This window comes from Panthera leo, chromosome A3 (genome assembly GCF_018350215.1).
Source record: "Panthera leo isolate Ple1 chromosome A3, P.leo_Ple1_pat1.1, whole genome shotgun sequence".
NCBI classification, from domain to species: Eukaryota; Metazoa; Chordata; class Mammalia; order Carnivora; family Felidae; genus Panthera; species Panthera leo.
In genome coordinates, this window is record NC_056681.1 from 31,355,660 (window position 1) to 31,376,157 (window position 20,498).

Genomic DNA, 20,498 nt, shown 5'->3' on the forward strand with positions numbered 1-20,498 from the left:
CAGAGAGAGAGGGAGACACAGAATCTGAAGCAGGCTCCAGGCTCGGAACTGTCGGCACAGAGCCCGACGTGGGGCTTGAACTCACGAGCTGTGAGATCATGACCTAAGCCAAAGTCGGTCGCTCAACTGACTGAGCCACCCAGGCGCCCTGATGTTTTCTTTTTTGAGAGAGTGAGCACGCAAACGAGGGAGCGCAAGCGAGGGGAGAGAATCCTCAACAGGCTCCATGCTGTAAGCACAGAGCCTGACTTAGGGCTCGATCTCATGAACCTGACCTGAGCCAAAGATCATGACCTGAGCCAAAGTCGGACATGAACTGAATGAGCCACCCAGGCTCCCCTAGTGTAGATTTTTTAAAAGAGCATGGCTGATCTCCATGGATATGGAAATATCTGCCAAACAAAGTAAGGGGGGGGGGGGGCGGGGAGGAAATTATAGACCTATACAATGGGAACTTGAGTTTTAAAAAAGGATATGTATGTTCATGTGCTTAGAACACTTCTGGAAAGGTGTATTAGACAACCTTAGAGACTGGGGAACAATATTCTGGGGAACAATATTTACCTTCTACCACAAAATGCTTAGTTCTCTTTTTATACCCTTCTGTTCCATTTTGAGTGTTTTCCCCTTACTAGCAGCATCATTACCCTTATTAAAAGGACCAAATAATTTGGTCTGCCCAAAACCTTCTGGTCTGAGCTTTGCTTTGCAAACAGTTCCGAGGATAAAGTGTAATAGATCTCAAAGTCTCCAGTGTCAAGGCCCAGGAACTTCAATTAGAGTAGTGGGCTCCCCAGCCTCCTCTCCTATTACCAAATGCATCTAACTTTGGAGGCTGCTTCAGGCCACCCCCTGCTTTGTCCGTTTTCTGTGCCCTAGGTTTTTTTTTTTTTTTCTTCTTCCCCATGTGCACTTTGCTCTGTGGATAGTATCACCCAGCTTTTAGATACTGTTCCAACAGTGACTACCCACTTTCTGTCTCTGGCCTAGTCTCCCTCCTGAACTCCAGATCCATGCTTTGCAATTGCCTATTCAACAGTTCCATGTGGATGGAGAGTACACATGTAAAATTGAACACATCCCAAACTGAATTCATCTTCCCCAATAGACTTGTTCCACCCACAGCCCTCCAAATCTCAGTTGATGGCACTTCCAGGCTGCTAGTCACCCACGTCCATAAGCTTATGGTAAAAGGACAACTGAGAAGCAGTCCGACCCACAATGCCAGTTATCTAAAAATGAAGATGACCCTGGGTACTGGGATCAAAAATATATAATCACTGAACTAAAGGGTATTATGCTAAGCAAAATCAGTCAGTCAGAGAAAGGCAAATATCAGATGATTTCACTCATGTAGGATTTAAGAAAAAAAAACAGATGAACATGGGGGAAGGGAAGGGGAAAATAAGATAAAAACAGACAGGGAGGCAAACCATAAGAGACTCTTAAATACAGAGAACAAACTGAGGGTTGCTGGAGGGGAGGTAGTTGGGGGGATGGGCTAAATGGGTGATGGCCATTAAGGAGGGCACTTGCTGGGATGAGTGCTGGTTGTTATACATAAGTGATGAATCACTAAATTTTACACGTGGAAAGAAGAAAGAAAGAAAGAAAGAAAGAAAGAAAGAAAGAAAGAAAGAAAGAAAGAAAGAAAGAAAGAAAAAAGGGGGACATACAATCATTAAACTGTTTTCTGAAGTAAGGGGTGCCTGGGTGGCTCAGTCAGTTGGGTGTCAGACTTCAGCTCAGGTCATGATCTCAAGGCTTGTGGGTCTGAGCCCTGTGTCAGGCTCTGTGCTGACAGCTCAGAGCCTAGAGCCTGGAGCCTGCTTTGGATTCTGGGTCTCCCTTTCTCTCTGCCCCTCCCCTGCTTGCACTGTCTCTCTCTCAGGAAATATACATTAAAAACAATTCTTTTTTAAATGTTTTCTGAAACACACTTAAAAGTAACACGTTTTAAGTCTAGGATTTAGATATTGGCATTTTAATTTCTTTTGATTATGTCACTTTTTGCAAGCTAGGAAACAGAATCAAACTAAGGCAGTCTATAGTCCTCTAGGGATCCAGGTCGAGTCTTGGGATCTTCAGCAGAATGACATCATAATATAAGGTGCTAACAACAGGCTTATAATCTCTAAATGATAACCACTTATCTGTACCTCTTCCTTAGGAAACAGCCAAAAGTTCAGTCCTTAAAGGCATGGTATACAGAACACCTTGATCTACAAAGAACAGAATGACCCAAATTATATGCTGGCCAGCTTACTGGTAGGCCAAATCAGAGCTAAGGATGGATGAACAGAGCAAGTGTCTACCTTTTGGAAACTTGATCTGAGATTTTAAAAAGTCCTGGCTGCTGCTCATAAGAAACCAAGTAAAACTGCACCCACGCTGACACCTGATTTTGCCAAGATCTTCCACTAGAACACAAAGTTAGAGATGAGTGTAGGGATAAGATACTTCAATGTTTTCAAAATAAATTACTAGTAACAGGAAGTCTGAGACACTGAATTCTTCCATTTGCCACCAGAACAAACCGACAATGAAGACTATGTAAAAGAAATGCTGAAAGCTAAAAAGGATGGTAGCAGTAACACTTCCCACTACAGAATAACCTCCTGCTTTCCCACACCACGAACACTGCTACCCTTCCAAGACACATATTCGTGTGGAAAAACTTGTCAGCTTTTGCTAGGGCCAGGAGACGAAAAACAGAGCATGCTCTAATTAGTTAATTGGTAACTGTAAGCTCAGTTGACATCCTGAGGATGGACCCATAAAATCTGGCCATTCTTTTGTTGAACGTCTGCAACTTGCAGAATTCTTTAGCCCTTAACCACAGTTTCTGCTCTGTATCTTAAAGCTGGTCTCAGTCCCATCTGTGACTCTTCTCCTCAGGGTTGAGGGCAGGTGCTAGTCATCAAAATCTGGAATGTCATCGTAGGAGTAACCCCGGTAGCCTTTGGATGCATAGTAGGCGATGCGCAGGTGGTAAAATCCTGGCAGGAACACCAGGATGCCAATGATCAGGACGGGAACGGCCCGGTCTGCCCCCTGGTGGCAGAAGGAGGCAAACACATTAGCACCACACAAATCGTAAATTTTAAATAAAGCCATGGGTTCAATCCACATATCAGTATTTTACTCTTCAGGGTATTTCCTTTGGGTAGAATACGCAATTATACCAAAGGGAACAGGTTTACATCTCTTTTCCTCCTTATTATAAAATGTAGAAAAACTGCAAAGCACTAAATATTATAAAGAAAGAACTTATTTCTAGTTTCTCCATTCTAGTTTTCAGTTGTAAACACACCATACCCTGTGCCCTATTTTAACAAGCAATTGCCAAAATATTATGAAAAGCTCTTCACTGGGAGATATGCAAAACGGTGAAAACAGTCAGAAGGTACAAACTTCCAGTTACAAAATAAGTAAGTTCTGGAGATGCAATGTACAGCATGTGACCACAATTAACAATACTGTGTTTTATGTCAGAAAGTTGCTGACACAGATCTTAAAAGTTCTTATCACAAAAAAAAACCTGTAACTATGTGTGGTGATGATTATCTCCCAATCTATACACATATTGAATCATGTTGTACACCTGAAGCTGATACATTATATGTCAACTAATGGTGTCTATCATTCCACTGTAATGGATACACCACAATTTTACTCAACCACACCTCTCTCTCTCTCTCTCTCTCTCTCTCTCTCTCTCTCACACACACACACACACACACACACACACACACACACACACGGCCGACTGCACAGAATACCACAATAAACTTCATCTGCATTTTTCAGATTATTTCTTTAGTGTATATTCCCATGAGCACAATTCCCAGGTCAAAGAGGAAGGAATGACGTTTAGTCTCTTTATCAGCAGGGCTTCAAATATTTGGGGAGTTCCCTGAAGGCAAGGACTTTGTTCATCCCTGTATTCCCAGCTGCACCCAACGTATAAGTGTATTGAATGAATCCACCTTTATAAAACTGCTCTGTCTTGTCTTTATGTATAGTTTTAAACGTTTATACAGTTAAACCTATCCTCTTTTTCTTTTGTGATTTTTCCCATTATTTGTAGGCTTTCCCTCATCTAAAGATTTAAACCCAATCTAAAAATCTCATTTAAACAGGGCTACTTACACAATGTACACTGACAGGTTAGCTACTCAGTATAATTTTGGTTGCTTCATTCAAAAACAGCAACAGGAGTATCTGCCTCCTATGGCTACAGAAAAACGAAAGGAGGTAATACATGTAAGGCAAGCAGCCTCAGCTGCACACAATGACTCAACAAGCTTAAAACCCAGGAAGGAAAAAAACAAAACAAAACAAGAAAAGAGAACTTGAAGGGGCTCTCTCAGGCCAAAGATGGGACTATGTGAACATCAACAACAATAAAGTCTACAACTCTCACAATTGACATACTTGGTGCTACTTTTGTTTTCTTGTTTTTCCTGCTTCTTTTATCTTTTGCAGGATTTTGACTGTACAACCCTAAAAGGACATATCCTAAGGATTAAAAGAATTACAAAGAAAACTTACAGCGCATTCAGCCTTTTTATACTTAGCATTAACATTCACACTTATTTTAAAGCTATTATATGTGTAACATACACTAAGGTAAGGAAGGCAAGATATCGCGATCATCAGGACAGGCATACATATAAAAATCAAAGAAATTGAGTTCAACTCTAATCTTAAATTTGCACTTGAAATTGTTGTCTAAAAGATATCTATTTCCTGGGGCGCCTGGGTGGCTCAGTCAGTCAAGTGTCTGACTTTGGCTCAGGAACTTGCAGTTCCTGAGTTCAAGCCCTATGCCGGGCTCTGCTGTCAGCGTGGAGCCTGCTTGGGATCCTCAGTCTCCCTCTCTTCTGCCCCTCTCCCATGTGTACTCAGGCTCGCTCTCTCTCTCTCTCTCAAATACAAATAAACATGAAAAAAAAAGGTATCACGGTGTCTGGGTGGCTCAGTCGATTAAGCATCCGATTTCAGCTCAGGTCATGACCCGAGTTCGAGAGTTTGAGCCACACTGGGCTCAGTGCTGATAGCTCAGAGTATGGAGCCTGCCTCAGATTCTGTGTCTCCCTCTCTCTCTGCCCCTGCCCCATTCGCATTCTGCCTCTCTCTCAAAAATAAACATTGGGGCGCCTGGGTGGCTCAGTCGGTTAAGCGTCCAACTTCGGCTCAGGTCATGACCTCATGGTTCGTGGGTTCAAGCCCCACATTGGGCTCTGTGCTGACCGCTCAGAGCCTGGAGCCTGTTTCAGATTCTGTGTCTCCCTCTTTCTCTGACCCTCCCTGTTCATGCTCTGTCTCAAAAATAAACGAATGTTAAAAAAAATAATAATAATTAAAAAGAATAAATAAATAAACATTGAAAAATTTTTTTTAAAAATCTATTTCCTAATTCTGTCACTGAAAAGGCCCAGAAACTATGAAAACCAAAGCATGAATACCATTAATGACCAATTTGTGACCTCTCTAAATCTACCTCCTATAAAGAAACCAGGGCTCCTCAGAGAATTGGTTGTTTATTAGTTGGGGGACAGGCAATGTACAGATGGGCCTAGGATAACCTGCTGTGCCAGAAAGCAAAAAAGCTATCAAAGACTACGTGGGTCAGGTTTAAAAGACACAAGAGTAACACACAGAGGTCCTACTGGCCAAATACGGGACAGTTTAGATATTAAAAAGAATATGGACTAGGACTGAGACAAATATGTAAAAAACATGAGTTTATAATGATTCTAACCATTTGATCACCTGTTGAAGTTGCAAGGTATGTTTTTATAAAAGTTGTGGAAGAGGAATAAACATTCTTCCTACCTTCACTACACATATTATATTCTGGGGTAATCAGATAGATTTGAAAAGTTCTTTATAGGGGCGCCTGGGTGGCGCAGTCGGTTAAGCGTCCGACTTCAGCCAGGTCACGATCTCGCGGTCCGTGAGTTCGAGCCCCGCGTCGGGCTCTGGGCTGATGGCTCGGAGCCTGGAGCCTGTTTCCGATTCTGTGTCTCCCTCTCTCTCTGCCCCTCCCCCGTTCATGCTCTGTCTCTCTCTGTCCCAAAAATAAATAAAAAACGTTGAAAAAAAAATTTAAAAAAAAAAAAAAAAAAAAAAAAAAAAAGAAAAGTTCTTTATAGCAGAATTTCACCTGATAAATGCAGAAAATGACCAAACTGGATTCATTAGTACAAAGGGTGATAGAGAAGTTTATAATAAATGAATTAGGCTGAAGACATTCAAACACACCAATTTATCTTAATAGCAACTAAAAATCAGGATAACCATTATGTGCTTCCTAATGCAATGCAATGGTTCTCAAAATGAGGTCGACGCAATACCAGCAACACTGGGAACTTGTTAGAAATGCAGATTCTGACAACCTACCTACAGAACTGGAATCTCTGGGAGTGGAACCAAGGAATCCATGTGTTAACAAGTCTGCCAGTTGATTCTGACTAACACTGAAGTTTCAGAACCAATCTGCCATAGTAAATACACAGCACCTCCTTACAAAATAGTCTTCCTCAAAACAAAACTAAACACGAATCTACACAAACCCCAAAAGCTAACAAAAATATGAAGAAGAACAAGGTCAAAGATAATAAGATAGCGCCCTTGAATTTATGTAAAAACTGTTACAGATGTATACTGAAGATGCACACTCAGGAATACCAGCAAAATGTGGGGTGCCTGGTTGGCTCAGTCAGTTAAGACTTCAACTCTTGATTTCAGCTTAGGTCATGATCTCATGATTCACAAGATCGAGCCCCAGGTTGGGCTCTGTGCAGACAGTGTGGAGCCTGCTTGGGATTCTCTCTCTTTTCCTCTCTATCCGCTCCTTCCCCACTTTCTCCCTCTCTCGAAATAAATGAACAAACTTGAAAAAGAAACCAAACCCATTTTTACCCTTACTTATAAAGCAGTCTTTTGAAAAACCACACAAGGCAAACAAATTATCCAAGGTAAAATGATATTTGCTGCATGTGGATCTCACCTCCAACCTCAAATTTTATAATTAAACTGATACTGCATGTTGCAATGAAAGTTAACCGAAGGCACAGTCTTGAAGTGAAGTGTTCAAACGCAGATTGCAGCAAGTAAGCATCTGGCGGCCATTTAATAATTTTAAACAGATTAAGAACCAAAAGCAGATCAGATACATTTATTTTTCTTTACTTTTAGAGAGAGAGAGCACGCACAAGGAAGGGAGAAGGGCAGAGGCGGGGGGAGAGGGAGAGAGAAGGAGGGAGAGAGGGAGAGGAGGGAGAGAGACAGAGAGAGAGCGACAGAGAAGGAGAGAGAGAGAGGGAGAGAGGGAGAGAGGGAGAGAGGGAGAGAGGGAGAGAGGGAGAGAGGGAGAGAGAGAGAGAAATATCTTAAGCAGGCTCCATGCTCATTGTAGAGCCTGACTGGGGCTTGATCTCACAAATCATGAGACCATGACCTGAGGTGAAATCAAGAGTCAGCTGCTTAACCAACTGAGCCGCCCAGGCACTCGATACATTTTTTAAAAGCCACATGCAGGGGCTCAGGTCATGATCCCAGGATCATGGGATCAAGCCCTGAATCGGGCTCTGTGCTGAGTATGAGTGTGGAGCCTGCTTAAGATTCTGTCTCCTTCTGCCCCTCCCCCTTGCTCTGTCTCCCCCCCAAAAAAAAAAAAAGCCACATGCAGCCACTTTATTGCAACATGCTATTACTCATTTCTCTAATGCCCACGGTTTCAGCTCTTGGCTGTGTTCCCTCTGCAGAGTAATAGGACCATCATCCCCTGGCCTGGTGCGTGTTGAAGAACAGACATAGGGGCGCCTGGGTGGCTCAGTCGGTTAAGCGTCCGACTTCAGCTCAGGTCACGATCTCGCGGTCCGTGAGTTCGAGCCCCGCATCGGGCTCTGGGCTGATGGCTCAGAGCCTGGAGCCTGCTTCCGATTCTGTGTCTCCCTCTCTCTCTGCCCCTCCCCAATTCATGCTCTGTCTCTAAAATAAAGAAACGTTAAAAATAAAAAAATAAAAAAATAAAAATAAAAAAAAAATGATGAACAGACATAATCTGGAGCACCTGGCTCTTGGTTTCAGCTCAGATCAGGGGTTTGTGAGTTCAAGCCCTGCATTGGGCTCTGTCAATACAGGCTCTGTATTGACAGTGCAGAGCCTGCTTGGAATTCTCTCTCTCTCCCTCGCTCTCTGCCCCTCCCCTACTCACACACACACTCTCTCAAAGTAAATAAATAAATTCTTAAAAAAAAAGTAGACATAACTTATGATCACCATTACTTCAGAACAACCTGGACACTCTGTATTAGTGTTTGTATGTAGCCTGAGAGAAAGAAACACCAAATATCACTTTAGGTTTTGAAGATAAAATACTGAATCGTAACAGGAACTCCAACCAAACCCAGTGTAAGAAGGATAAGACTCACGAGTCACAAGTCCTGGCTTGGTCAGTGGCCCCAGACCTATACAAGCCTCACTGCTTCTCCCCAAACCCTGGCACTGCAAAATTATAATAACACATTCTACTCCAGTTACAGCCTTTATCCATCAGGAGTCTTCGATGCCAGGCTTGGCTTTGCTGTTCCAAATTATGACAGTCGGAAAACTGCCCAACATCTCAGAGGGAAAATTTGCCTACCTGCTCCCACCCACCTCATAGAAACCGTGGGACAAGCTTGTTGTTGCTCAAAACAAAGATATACGTGTTTTGTGGTCAGAGAACAAAATCTAGAAGAAAATAGTTTTCTTCTTACTGCTGGAATCTGCTGTACTAGATATGAATATAAAACAGAGCCCAGGCTCACACTTTAAAGATTTCACGGCACATTCCCACAAATGCTTCTGCTTACCCCTTTGCTGATATAGCCTGCCAACAGGAGGGAGCCTATGATAATGAGAAAAGCGCCAATCAAAAACAGCACCGTAGCAAGTGCAATGGCCTTATATGGGATCTTAGGAGGGCTCTTCTTAAACTGGAAGAGAAACAAAAAAAGGCAGAGCATTATGAAAACACCAGGACTCAGACACTTTAAAACAGGGAAGATAATAAGAACCCATCTGGATGCTTTGTGTGCCTTGAAGGAAGTCCTACTACTCAGTACAGCTCTGGGACAGAAAGGAAAGGGACAAGCAGGAGGTGAAGCTCTACTTATCGCTCTAACAGTCACTCAAAGGAATCCCGGCAAAACGTTACTCTTTCCACTTCTAATCTCATTCCACATACCATTCACTGTACCATAAGAAAATATTTTCTTACAAAAACAAAAGACACTTCATGGTCATTCACTGATTAGACATAGGTTTATTAGGTGCCTGGCACATGGAAGGCTGTACTAATCTACAGGGATTCGAGAGTGAACATCATGCTGTGGAGAAGTAAAAAAAAAAAAGTAATGTCTCGCATTCAAAGTTAAGTCAGCATATAGTCAAAAGGTTTAAAAAATAGTTTTTTCTCAAGCATTACTTGCCTGCCCCATGAAGTAACCTGACTTGTATTTAATAAGTTTGATTCAAAGTTAAGATCAGAGACAAGCTTTCTAAGGTGTGCTTCATCTGACCTAACTGGCTGGAAGCTTCCCAGATGTATACTTTAAATTTTTTTTTTTTTTCAACGTTTTTTATTTATTTTTGGGACAGAGAGAGACAGAGCATGAGTGGGGGAGGGGCAGAGAGAGAGGGAGACACAGAATCGGAAACAGGCTCCAGGCTCCGAGCCATCAGCCCAGAGCCTGACGCGGGGCTCGAACTCACGGACCGCGAGATCGTGACCTGGCTGAAGTCGGACGCTTAACCGACTGCGCCACCCAGGCGCCCCCCCAGATGTATACTTTAAAACAAAACAAAACAAAACAAAACAAAATCTCTCTCCTTCAAGTGTGGGTCCAAAGAATGCCAAGAATAATTGATTTTTTTTATATTTAAAGGGATGGGTTCCTGCTACTTCCTCCTTGGCCCTGGTCCCACCTAAGGTATTCTGAGGGGAAGTGGACAAAAGAAGATGTTACACCATTAAGTATTTTATAAACAACGATCAGGGTAGGATACAAACTTAATAAATATTCTGTTTTACTTACTGTTTGCCACAAAAAATACCTTTAATAAATTGGATCTCATGACATCAGGAAAGAAGGAAGATTCCCACAATCTGCTGGCTTTAGCAGTTAGTTTCTCCCTTAAAAGATGAACTGGCTTTGACTAAAGTGTAAATGAACCAATGACACAGTCCTTAGAAAAATTCTACTTAACAAAACATAATCTGAGTATTTTCCAGATACACTAGATAAAATTTGCAACTACTGGCCTCTGGTGTCATGTGTCACAACTAAAAATTCTTAGAAATGAACAATATTTATATTGGTTTGAAACTGCTCTACCAAGGTCCTTCCTTCTGCAAACTATGGCTGAAAGGATCTCAGGGCTTAGTTTCTTTCTTGCTGCTCCTTCTAATCCCCAGGGGCTTAGCAAAACCTCCACCTGCAAGGCCTTCCTGCTAACTCAACAGAAACAGAGCCAGCTGGTCTGATCAGCTCCCTTCTGCATTTACCTGAAGGTCAATGTAACCATCGTCTGTGCTGGAGAGCCTTGAGTATTTCACTTTACTACTGGGGATTCCAGTAGCCAGGTTGGTACGAGACGGCATCATAACACGCCCACGCCGACACAGCTACAGTCTGAAAACAAAGAAAACTGTTATTGTCTGCAAATGACAACACTGTGTTACGTATACTGGATATACTGGCGTTTGGGGCTGTGATGTCACACAAAGCAACTGGCAATTTCTGCTCCACTGCACTTAAAATCTGATATTCCTTTGACAAAGTGAAAACATTCTCATTATGCATCTACTTTGGTTTGTCCTGGTGGAATGAGAGCCAAGACATTTACCAAGAAGCAGACCTCATGTTTACCTTGTCACCAATGTCCCCCTGACTCCTAATTTTTCCAAATTCACAGAGAGTAGGTGGAAGAGTGGTGACTTAAATCTAAATCTGACACCAAAGTCCACATTTTCAGTCATTCTGCTATTGTACTGCCTGGCCCTGTCCCTTTTTCCCAGGAAAAAGCAAGAGGAGCATATATTCTAGGGATACTCCTATTTGCCAGGAAGGGAGAGAGGGTGGAATGTGGAATATGGAATACACTCACATTAGCATTTTGCTGATTCCCCCTGATGGGTATCATTCTTTTTTTTTTTTTTTTTAAGTTTATTTATATTGAGAAGGGGGAGACAGTGCATGTACAAGTGAGGGAGGGGCAGAGAGGGGGAGGGGGAGGGGGAGGGGGAGGGGGAGGGGGAGGGGGAGGGGGAGGGGGAGAGACTCCCAAGCAGGCTCCGCATTGTCCGCACAGAACCGACTTTGGGGCTGAACTTACAAACCATGAGATCATGACCTGAGCTGAAGTCCACGTTTAACCCAATGGGCCACCCAGGAGCCCTGGATATTATTCTTTTAATGCAAAGATCTGTAGAGCTTCTTGTAAATGTGGCTATCAGCACTATGGGTGCTGGTTATCAGCACTGTACCAGTGCCTTCTGATTTGCCTGTCCTTCTGCCCCACCCCTAGCACTAAAAGTAGTGATTTCATTTCCCAAATTACTTCTCTAGCTCCCTTAAACAAACAAAAACTTGTTTTTTCCAAAATATTCAAAACCAACTTCAGTAATGAAATCATGACTATTTTGTCACTAGTTTAAGAGATAGCAGATAAGATTAAAAACAATGACACTTTAATTGGAAAACGTCTCTAATTTGTGTGCTTTTCCTCCATAAAATCAAATTTATATGAATAAAACAAGTAAATCTATTTTGACTGTGAAGCTATTTCTAAAGGGGAAATGTATCTGTAAAAACAGAAAGCGAAGTATTTCACAATAAGGGCAACAACAACAAAAAAACCCCCAGAAACCATAAAGACTTTGCATTCCTCTGGTATGACACTTTGCAAATAACCATCATCATTATAATAATATCAATTAATAATTACCCAGTGTTGGTTAGGTGCCAAGTACTACTCTAAGTGCTTTCTATATACTTAATCCCAAATATTGATGATCTGTTTTAAGAGGTCCACAGTCAACCTAAAACGACCAGCATTATGATGGAATTGGTTGCGCTAACTGCAAATGTCACTTTTTAACAATTACATACCAGTGCAGAAATCAAGTACTGAATCAAGTATGCTAATTTATATGCTTTTCTAAAATGAGCTCACAAGGTTTCAAGTGTTGCGATCCCGATTACACGATAACCTAAACTTAATTCTATGAAATTTAAAGTCCAAACTACGGGTTTGGGGGTGGGGATTGAGGGCATTTAATCACCTCTGATTTGTACTGTCTTCTTGAAAAAAGTTTACGTACTCTGCCAATACCTATTCATACACCTGCATCGAAACATAAAAGAGAGCAGGAAGCGAGGAAGAGGGACACGAATGCTGACTGATGCAAAGGGTAAGAGGAAGGAAAAACGTAACCCGAGGCTTTCAAAGTACCAGTCCAAGTTCCCAACAGGCTCTTTTTAACGGGCTGCACCGAGACCCCCAACCTCCGTCAGCATCCGAAGGCTGCGAGACTTGAAAAGCACCAGCAAAGCCCTTTGCGCAGTGCCTGGCACTACGCACATCCACAGACACTACCTTCCTGCCCGTCTCCAGACCTAGGCGGGAAGAGAACTACAAGCCGACGCGAATTTAGACGGTGAACACACAAAACCGGTTTCTGGAAAGAGGCCAGCCGTGGCCGCGGCGGGCGAACGCTGCACACCCAGGGCGCGAAGCTAGGTTTCGGCGGGGAGCGCAGTCTCGGTCCCACCGAGCGCCTGAGCGGGGGCGCTTTCTGCTCCCGTCCCGCCGCACGCACGCCTTACCGGAGCGTCGCGCCAGGCCGCCCGCGCGCCGACAGCTCGCTCACGGTTGGCAGCGGAGGCGCCCGAGGCCTCATGGCACGCCTCACCCAACAGCCACCCGCCCCTCCCGTCCAGCTCGGCGGCGGAAGTGGCGCGTCGAGAAGCGGCGCGCCGGAAGTTGCGTCACCGAGAGCGACGCCTTCCCATCCCAAGCTCGGGAACGTCCCGCGTTAGCTCTACGCTAGTGGGGGTGTGCTGCAGGCGGAACTCTCCGGCGGCAAGTACCTCCCTGTGGGTTGGCGGCAGTCGCTGCGGCCTGGGCTTGCTGCTGGCCACCTCCACAGGGTTGTGCGGGTGCCTAGGGTGACCGGCCGCCTGGGTCACAGTCAGACCCGGGTAAGCAGGCTACGTGTTTCTTTCCGTGATCCCTCGGGCGGTGGTGGTGGCGCCCCCCGGGAGACGAAAGCCGAGCCGGTGAGGCACCGGATAACCGGAACTGTTTGGTCTCCTATCCACTGCCCAGGACTGCGGGCCTTCCTTCAGGGCGCGCAGCGGTCTTGCTAGTCAATACCCCAACACTACTCGAGTGCCCCCACATTCTTGTGCTTCAGTTTCCCTCTCCTCGCCTATCAGGTCTTGCCCAGGTAAGAAGCCCGCCGACAAGGGACATTTTGCAGCACATGAAGCTTTTCAAAGGTCAGATTTATTAAAGTATAATTTACATACAATAAAGTACAATTGGAGGAGTTTGACAAGTGCATAGGCTTGGAATCATCACCACATTCTAGATAAGTTAGTCACATCACTCCCAACTCCCATCAGGCCCCTTTTCCGTCTTCTTCCCCACCCCGCAGGCACACAGAAGGTAATGAACAGTAACCTACTGGATTGTGAGTTCTTCCAGGTATTACACCAAAGAAATCAGTCATTTAAACCGCCAAGCCCAAAATACACCGGGAAAAAGGACTTTAGTGAAACAATTCTCAATATGTAGAAAGCCAGTTTGTGGCCTTGTGGCACCATTAGTAGGTACATTTCAACAGTCTGTTTCACAAGTGCTGGGATTAAGTCCCCAAAAAGGCTACTTACACTAGAAAAATTATTTTTGCACAAACACACTCCTTGGGCCTTAACTCGTATCTACTAAATCTTTCAAGATTCTTTCAAAAGGCTCCATAGGCTAAAGAAACACTGCCCTATAGCACTGCTAGTCTTCTAAAGCACACATGGCTTTGGGTTCATAAAGCTTCTTAAAGTGTTAGTTTTGCTAACAAAATTGGCAAAATAACTAAATATATAGGATTTGGTCTATACTTCTGTTCATTTCTTGAGTTAAAGGTAGAAGAATACCAAAGTAATTTTGGCAAATAAATCCTCTCCCCCCAAATATCTTGTCAGCTACTGTACTTGGAATACTTTTATTGCTGTATCAATGTATTATTTATCAGGCTCCCCTGGACTGAAAAAATAAACACATTTCTAGAAAACAGTAGCTTGAAGTGAATTCCCTAGGATACCTGCAACAGTCATGGTCCAAATGAAGGCACTGTCTTGTGATGTTTGAAATTCAAATAACGTTTATTTAAATTGAAAAAATTAAAACTGCATTTATAGTCAAAACCCTTTTGTTATGAAAATCATGGGTATTTCTAGGTTAAGGCAGAGATATTTCTAGGTTAACAAGACCAGATTTGACTTTGGACTTTATTCTTTAAACAAATTGTAAAGAATGGAGGAAAAAATAGGTTATTTACATAAAATATCTACATATGTACTGAGAGGTACAGATTTGGTGACAGAAGAGACTTAAGTACATGCTGGCATCTCAGAAGCAGTTCTCGAAGAGCTTAATTTTATTTTCTTGGATTTTAAGAATGCCTAAGATCCTTCTTCATCCTCGATCTTGGGAGCCAAATAGTACTTTAAATGTCCCATATCTGCAATTTTATACTCTACAACTGAAAGAAGACAGGAACATAGTTAATTATTGGGAAGGACTACATATACTACCTACAAAACAAGGTACCTTGTTTTACCTATAAAAAAACTTATCTTACCAAGGGGTACATCTGCAGACATACTGAGTGTTACTGTAGGAGAGAGTGGAGTGGCTTTTGTAAAGAAGTTCAGGTATCTCAGTGCAAAAGTTAGCTGAACAGGCTCATTCATCTCTATGGTAACCTAAGAGAAAACAAAAGATTAATCCTATTGAAAAACATCAAGAAAAATTGCACGCATGTTTAGAATATACATTTAAAAACAAACCAAAACCAAAACTTTAAAAAAAAAATTTTTTTTTTAACGTTTATTTATTTTTGAGACAGAGAGAAAGCATGAACAGGGGAGGGTCAGAAAAAGAGGGAGACACAGAATCTGAAACAGGCTCCAGGCTCTGAGCTGTCAGCACAGAGCCCGATGCAGGGCTCGAACCTGCAGACCGCGAGATCATAACCTGAGCCGAAGTCAGATGCCCAACCAACTGAGCCACCCAGGCACCCCCAAAACTTTTTTTTTTTAATGTTTATTTATTTTTGAGAGAGAGAGAGAGAGAGAGGGAGAGGGAGAGAGAGTGAGAATGAGCAGGGGAGGGGCAGAGAGAGAGGGAGACAGAATCAGAAGCAGGCTCCAGGCTCTAAGCTGTCAGCACAGAGCCCGACTCGGGGCTTGAACTCACAACCCACAAGATCATGACCTAAGCCAAAGTCGGATGCTCAACCGACTGAGCCACCCAGGTGCCCCCAAAACCAAAACTTTTATTGGTTACTTTGGAGAGTGGTATGAAACTAATTTTGAAGACTGATAAATAAAGCAAAAGAATCAAGTATTTAGTCTGCCTTTCTCGTATTAACTGTATGTACCTCAGCTAATCCAATTATGTGTTAAGAGAAAGCTGCTCTTCATGGGAATATTTCTAATAAATGAAGAATGGAATGTGTTAATACATTACAACCCTAATGACAAGGATTCTAAACAATTATTATGGTTGCTAAAACAATGTATCTAGACACCTCATGCCTACTAGAGGGAGGCACACCACCATCTATAAAGTATTCTTACTCCCAAACACTGAATATCAAGCCTCTAGAGCTGGAACTACCAGTTTATAGGAAATACAGGTTAGAGGAGCATATTAATTGACATAAGGGATACAATGGGCAAAATCCAGAGTTTGGGAAAACTCAATGACAAAGGACTTGCTTCAACAAATTGTAATGGGGGGCTGCACAGAGACTGAATGGAGAACCAATAGATTAAAATAAATTTGTGGGCCCATCAACCAAACTATAATGTGTACAGCCTATTAAAATCTTGATTCAAACAAACTTCTAGGGGCACCTGGATGGCTCAATTGGTTAAGTGGTCGACTCCTGATTTCAGCTTGATCTCACAGTTCAAGAGATAGAGCTGATGTACTGAACATGGATGGATCCTGCTTGGGATTTTTCCCCACCCCCCCCCCCCCCGCCCTTCCCCCACACCACACACTCTCTGGCATGCTTGCACTCTCAAATAAACATAAAACACACACACACACACACAAAAACCCTGAAATAATCAAGGAAATAGGAAACACTGAAAAATTCCTTAATATCAAAGAATGTCATAAAATGTTTATGCTTCAGATATAAAACATATTTATAGAAGAACTAATGTTTGAGATTAAAACAAAAAAAAAAAATCCAGATTGGCAGGGGAGTTATTAATTCAGAATTAGCCCCTGGACTTTTGTTAGTAATAGTTTTAAGTCTTCATTTAAACTTGAGTTTTACCTTCATTTAAACTGAAGGTTGACTACTCATGCAAGGGACTAGAAAATAGTATCTAATATTTACTATAAACTTACATTGTCAGACACTGTGTTAACCACTTTGAATACGTTACCATATTTAATCCTAATAATCCTATGGAGATTTCTAGAACCTTCGATGGTCCTTTCATTTACAGAGTTAACTGATGCTTTGGTTCAAAGACTAGCAAGTTTTTTTTTAGTAAATTACAAAATATTAGTTTATAAATACTCTAAGGATCTTAAAAAAGCACCCAATTTATAGGAAAACCTTAATTTAAGGATATTTAGTAATTAGAGTGTTATTGCTAAATGGGGGGAGTTCTCTAGGCCCCCTATTGGGCCTTCCATGCAGAAAGTTAATATAAAGATCACATAAAGAGCTCCTAAAAGGTAGATTTTTACCTCCAAGTAGATACTTCTGTTGATTTACAATTACCTTGCTATAGACTGAATGTTTGTGTGCCCCCCACCCCCACTCATTCATGTTAAAACCAAATCACCAATGTGTTGGAACTTGGAGGTGGGGCCTTTGGGAGGTGCTTTGTGCTAGTACCCTTATATAAAAGAGGCCAGCTCCTCTGACCCTTCCGTGAACCAAGAAGCAGGTCCTCACCAGACACTGAATCTGCCAGTTTCCCAGCCTCCAGAACTGTGAGAAATCAATTTCAGTTGTTTATAAGCCATTGTCAATGTATTTGCTATAGCAGCCCAAACCGACTAATGTTAAGCAGGGTTATAATTCTCTTCAAAGTATTTTGTTTACTTAAAAACTTACAGCTTCCTCCTCTTTATCGACATTACTTGTTTGTGACAACTTAATATTTCCATTTCCTAGTTCTCCACTTGCAGAAAACTTCACTCCATCTTTTGCACAGGAAATTACAACAGCATCTCCAATATGACTGAGATCTCGGCATATACGTGCAAATTCACCAGAAGGCATCTTTACTACACAGCTATACTCTTGTTCCTATTAAAAAACAAACAAACAAACTTAAAGGTCAGTTGCTGGAAATTAAAGATTTGGCATCCTCACTTTCTGAAGACTCAGCATGTAGACAAGAATTCAGAATTTAAGATTTCCTGATTACTTTGAAATATCACTCATTGTGTGATTTCTTAACACACTCTAACACTCAAAAAAATAAATGCAGATATAAAACAAGTATATAGTAAGAATAATCATAAGAAAACTAAAATTAGAGTTTAGACCTGTAATAATAAATGCGCTATCCAGGGAAAAGAGCCTCCCCTAATCACCCTCCAAGGCTAAATCAAGAGGGCATTAGCCCATGACATATAAACAATGATGGATGTTGTAAGCAGGCCCAACTACTTTCCAAAACAAGACAAAAAATATTAAGCATTTTCAACATCCCAACATCTCTTCTCTCTTTTGATTTTGATAAACCTAACCTTAATGAATTTGTTAGTATAGCCCTAAAGTATACTCTTTAAAAAAGGGGGGTGGTGCAGGGGCACCTGGATCACCCAGTTGGTAACCGTCTGACTTCAGCTCAGGTCATAATCTTGTGGTTCCTGAGCTTGAGCCCCACATCAAGCTCACTGCGGTCAGCCAGTCAGCACAGAGCCCACTTCAGTTCCTCTACCCAACCCCGCCCCTCCCCTGCTTTCTCTCTCAAAAAATAAATAAAATATTAAAAAAAAAAGTCTTTAAAAAAAAAAGGGGGACAGGTGCCTGGGTGGCTCAGCTGGTTAAGTGTCCAACTTTGGCTCATGGGGTTCTTTCCCTCCCTCTCTGTCCCGCACCCCCATTTTCTCTCTCTCAAATTAAATAAACTTAAAAAAAAAAAAAAAGCATGGAGGTTAATGCAAATATTCATTTAGCGGGAATGAAATGATCCATTTTAGAGTACTGTAGTTTAATGAAATTACAAATGACTAAGTACTAAAAACCCCACTTTGGAACATGTATCAGCAGACATATAGTTGTTGGGAACTGGGCTTTAAATTGTATTAACAAATATAACTATCATGACTTGTGTACAGTACACTCAGGAAATTTCATACTCACTGGAATTCCAAGTTGTTCAACATCTAAATCCATTAACTTCATTTCATAGTCTGAGACCTTTTCTTGGTCTACCAAAAGAAAGCAGATTGAAGAAAAGCATGTAAGTTTATAGCAGTGATGTAAAGTTTTACAAACATTACCTTAAATTTCTCACAACTTTGAGAAATACTTAACACTGCATTTAAATTTCCTCTAACTTTGTAGAAGAGTATGACTTACTTGGAGCTTCGAATACAAGTGCCAGGGTGTCTGCATTATCTTCCGCCCTTAGTGTAATGATGTCTTCATTGCCAGCACATTTTAGTATTTTGGACATGCTAGAGCACAGAAGACACAGGATTTAAAACTGACACCACGTTCTCAAGATCGTTAATTTCTGACGCAATTAAAACAAGGAGTTGCCATTTATACCCATTAGGCCGTCCAGCCATTTTGGAGTGCAATTTGGCAGTATTTATACTTTAACAAGCACACACCCTAGCAGTAGCAATTTCAATTCTGGACATAAACAAAAGAGCAGTATTTTATGAACTGCAAATCCTTTTGGTAGGTGAAGCAAATTATTGGGTCGTTACGATCATTAAAAATCTAAGATACCCATTAAAACACACTGCATGTAGTCCGGGTATTTCTCCTAAGCCTTAAGATTTAAACATGGTTATGTACTAGACAGGTAACGACCAAAAAGTTGCAAGCCACTGCCCTGGAGAAATTTTAAGTCCAGAAACTTGGGGTGCTCACTGAAACTTTGTAAGAATAAAAGACCGGAACCAACCAATTGTCCCTAGGTAGAGTGACAGAACTAGGGCACGCTCTAAGTCAATCAAGCCATAGATTTCTCATCCAAGGCCGCCAGGACCAAATGGCCAAAGAACTGTGCAAGTCTCTTCCTGCCACCGCAGAGAAGCCGTCATTTTCCCGCCACCACCCGCTTTGTGACTTTGGCGCGGAAAGAGCCGGTTCGCGCTGCTGCCAGCGCGGGCTTTCCGAACCGCGCGCTCTGCTAGATCCCGCCCCTCGGTGTCGCAGGCCAATGAGATGGCGCAGATGGTCCATGTGGGCCAATGAAGGCCCGGCTCACGCAGGCGCTCCCGCCAAGAGCAGGAGATGGGGGTGCACCAGAGCCCGGCTCTCGGCAACCCCAGGGCTCACCTGGTGAGGTTCACACCCATGGCCAAGTTGCGGTCGCAGCGGTATGTGTCGAAGCCCTCGGAACGCAGGGTGAGCTGCACCAGGGAGACATGGGAGGAGTCCATGCTCTGCAGGTTTACGCCGCTCGAGCTTATGTCCCAGCAGGCCTCGTTGATGAGATCCTTAAGTGCCTCCAGCACCTTCTTCAGGATGGAGCCCTGGACCAGGCGCGCCTCGAACATGGTGGCAGAGTCGCAACGACGCGGCTACAGGCGAAAATAAGGAGAAAGTTGTAGCCTGCTTGGGCGTCACAGGGTAAGAGCGAGCCTGCAGACGCACAAGCCCGAGACCCAGGAAGATAACAACCAGCCTGCTGCGCCAGCAACCGTTTAATACAGCCGCGTCTGCGAGCGCGCGCTCTCCGCCTCGGCGCCCGTATGGACACGTCACCACGCTGCTCCGCCCACTGCCCGGGCGGAGAGACTCCAGGGCCAATAGTGCCCCAAGTCTGCAGGTAGCCCGCCCTCCCCGAACACCCATTGGAGGATTGGGTGCGGGGTCGGGGCAGGAGCGCGGAGCCTCCACCTCCTCTAGAACCACTTGCGTTTTTCCCCTGTTCTGGAAACCCGGACGCTTGGCTAGTGTAGGCCTCTGTGAAGGCCAGGCCCAATTCGGGGGT

At 43.0% G+C, this 20,498-nt stretch overlaps 2 protein-coding genes across 4 annotated transcripts; both read right to left on the reverse strand.

Annotated features, from left to right (window-relative positions):
* Window positions 1–1,954: 1,954 nt before the first annotated feature.
* Window positions 1,955–13,033, reverse strand: TMEM230 (transmembrane protein 230). 3 transcript variants are annotated; one of them, XM_042931564.1, is made up of 4 exons: window positions 12,885–13,033; window positions 10,562–10,688; window positions 8,868–8,990; window positions 1,955–3,054 (listed from the first exon to the last, which is right to left on the reverse strand). In XM_042931564.1, exons 2-4 carry the CDS (start codon window positions 10,658–10,660, stop codon window positions 2,914–2,916), a joined length of 363 nt encoding a protein of 120 aa, XP_042787498.1. In that variant the 5' UTR covers window positions 10,661–10,688; window positions 12,885–13,033; the 3' UTR covers window positions 1,955–2,913. The 3 variants fall into 3 exon arrangements, with proteins under 3 accessions (XP_042787498.1, XP_042787499.1, XP_042787500.1); XM_042931565.1 differs by lacking the exon at window positions 12,885–13,033 and adding an exon at window positions 12,341–12,597; XM_042931566.1 differs by lacking the exon at window positions 12,885–13,033 and adding an exon at window positions 10,111–10,189 and having other exon boundaries at window positions 10,562–10,654.
* A 511-nt stretch (window positions 13,034–13,544) lies between these two features.
* PCNA (proliferating cell nuclear antigen) lies at window positions 13,545–20,270 on the reverse strand. The gene is made up of 6 exons (XM_042931563.1): window positions 19,841–20,270; window positions 18,908–19,005; window positions 18,689–18,756; window positions 17,429–17,623; window positions 14,921–15,044; window positions 13,545–14,821 (listed from the first exon to the last, which is right to left on the reverse strand). The coding sequence occupies exons 1-6, from the start codon at window positions 20,059–20,061 to the stop codon at window positions 14,742–14,744; spliced, it is 786 nt and encodes a 261-aa protein (XP_042787497.1). The 5' UTR covers window positions 20,062–20,270; the 3' UTR covers window positions 13,545–14,741.
* Between the last annotated feature and the right edge of the window lie 228 nt (window positions 20,271–20,498).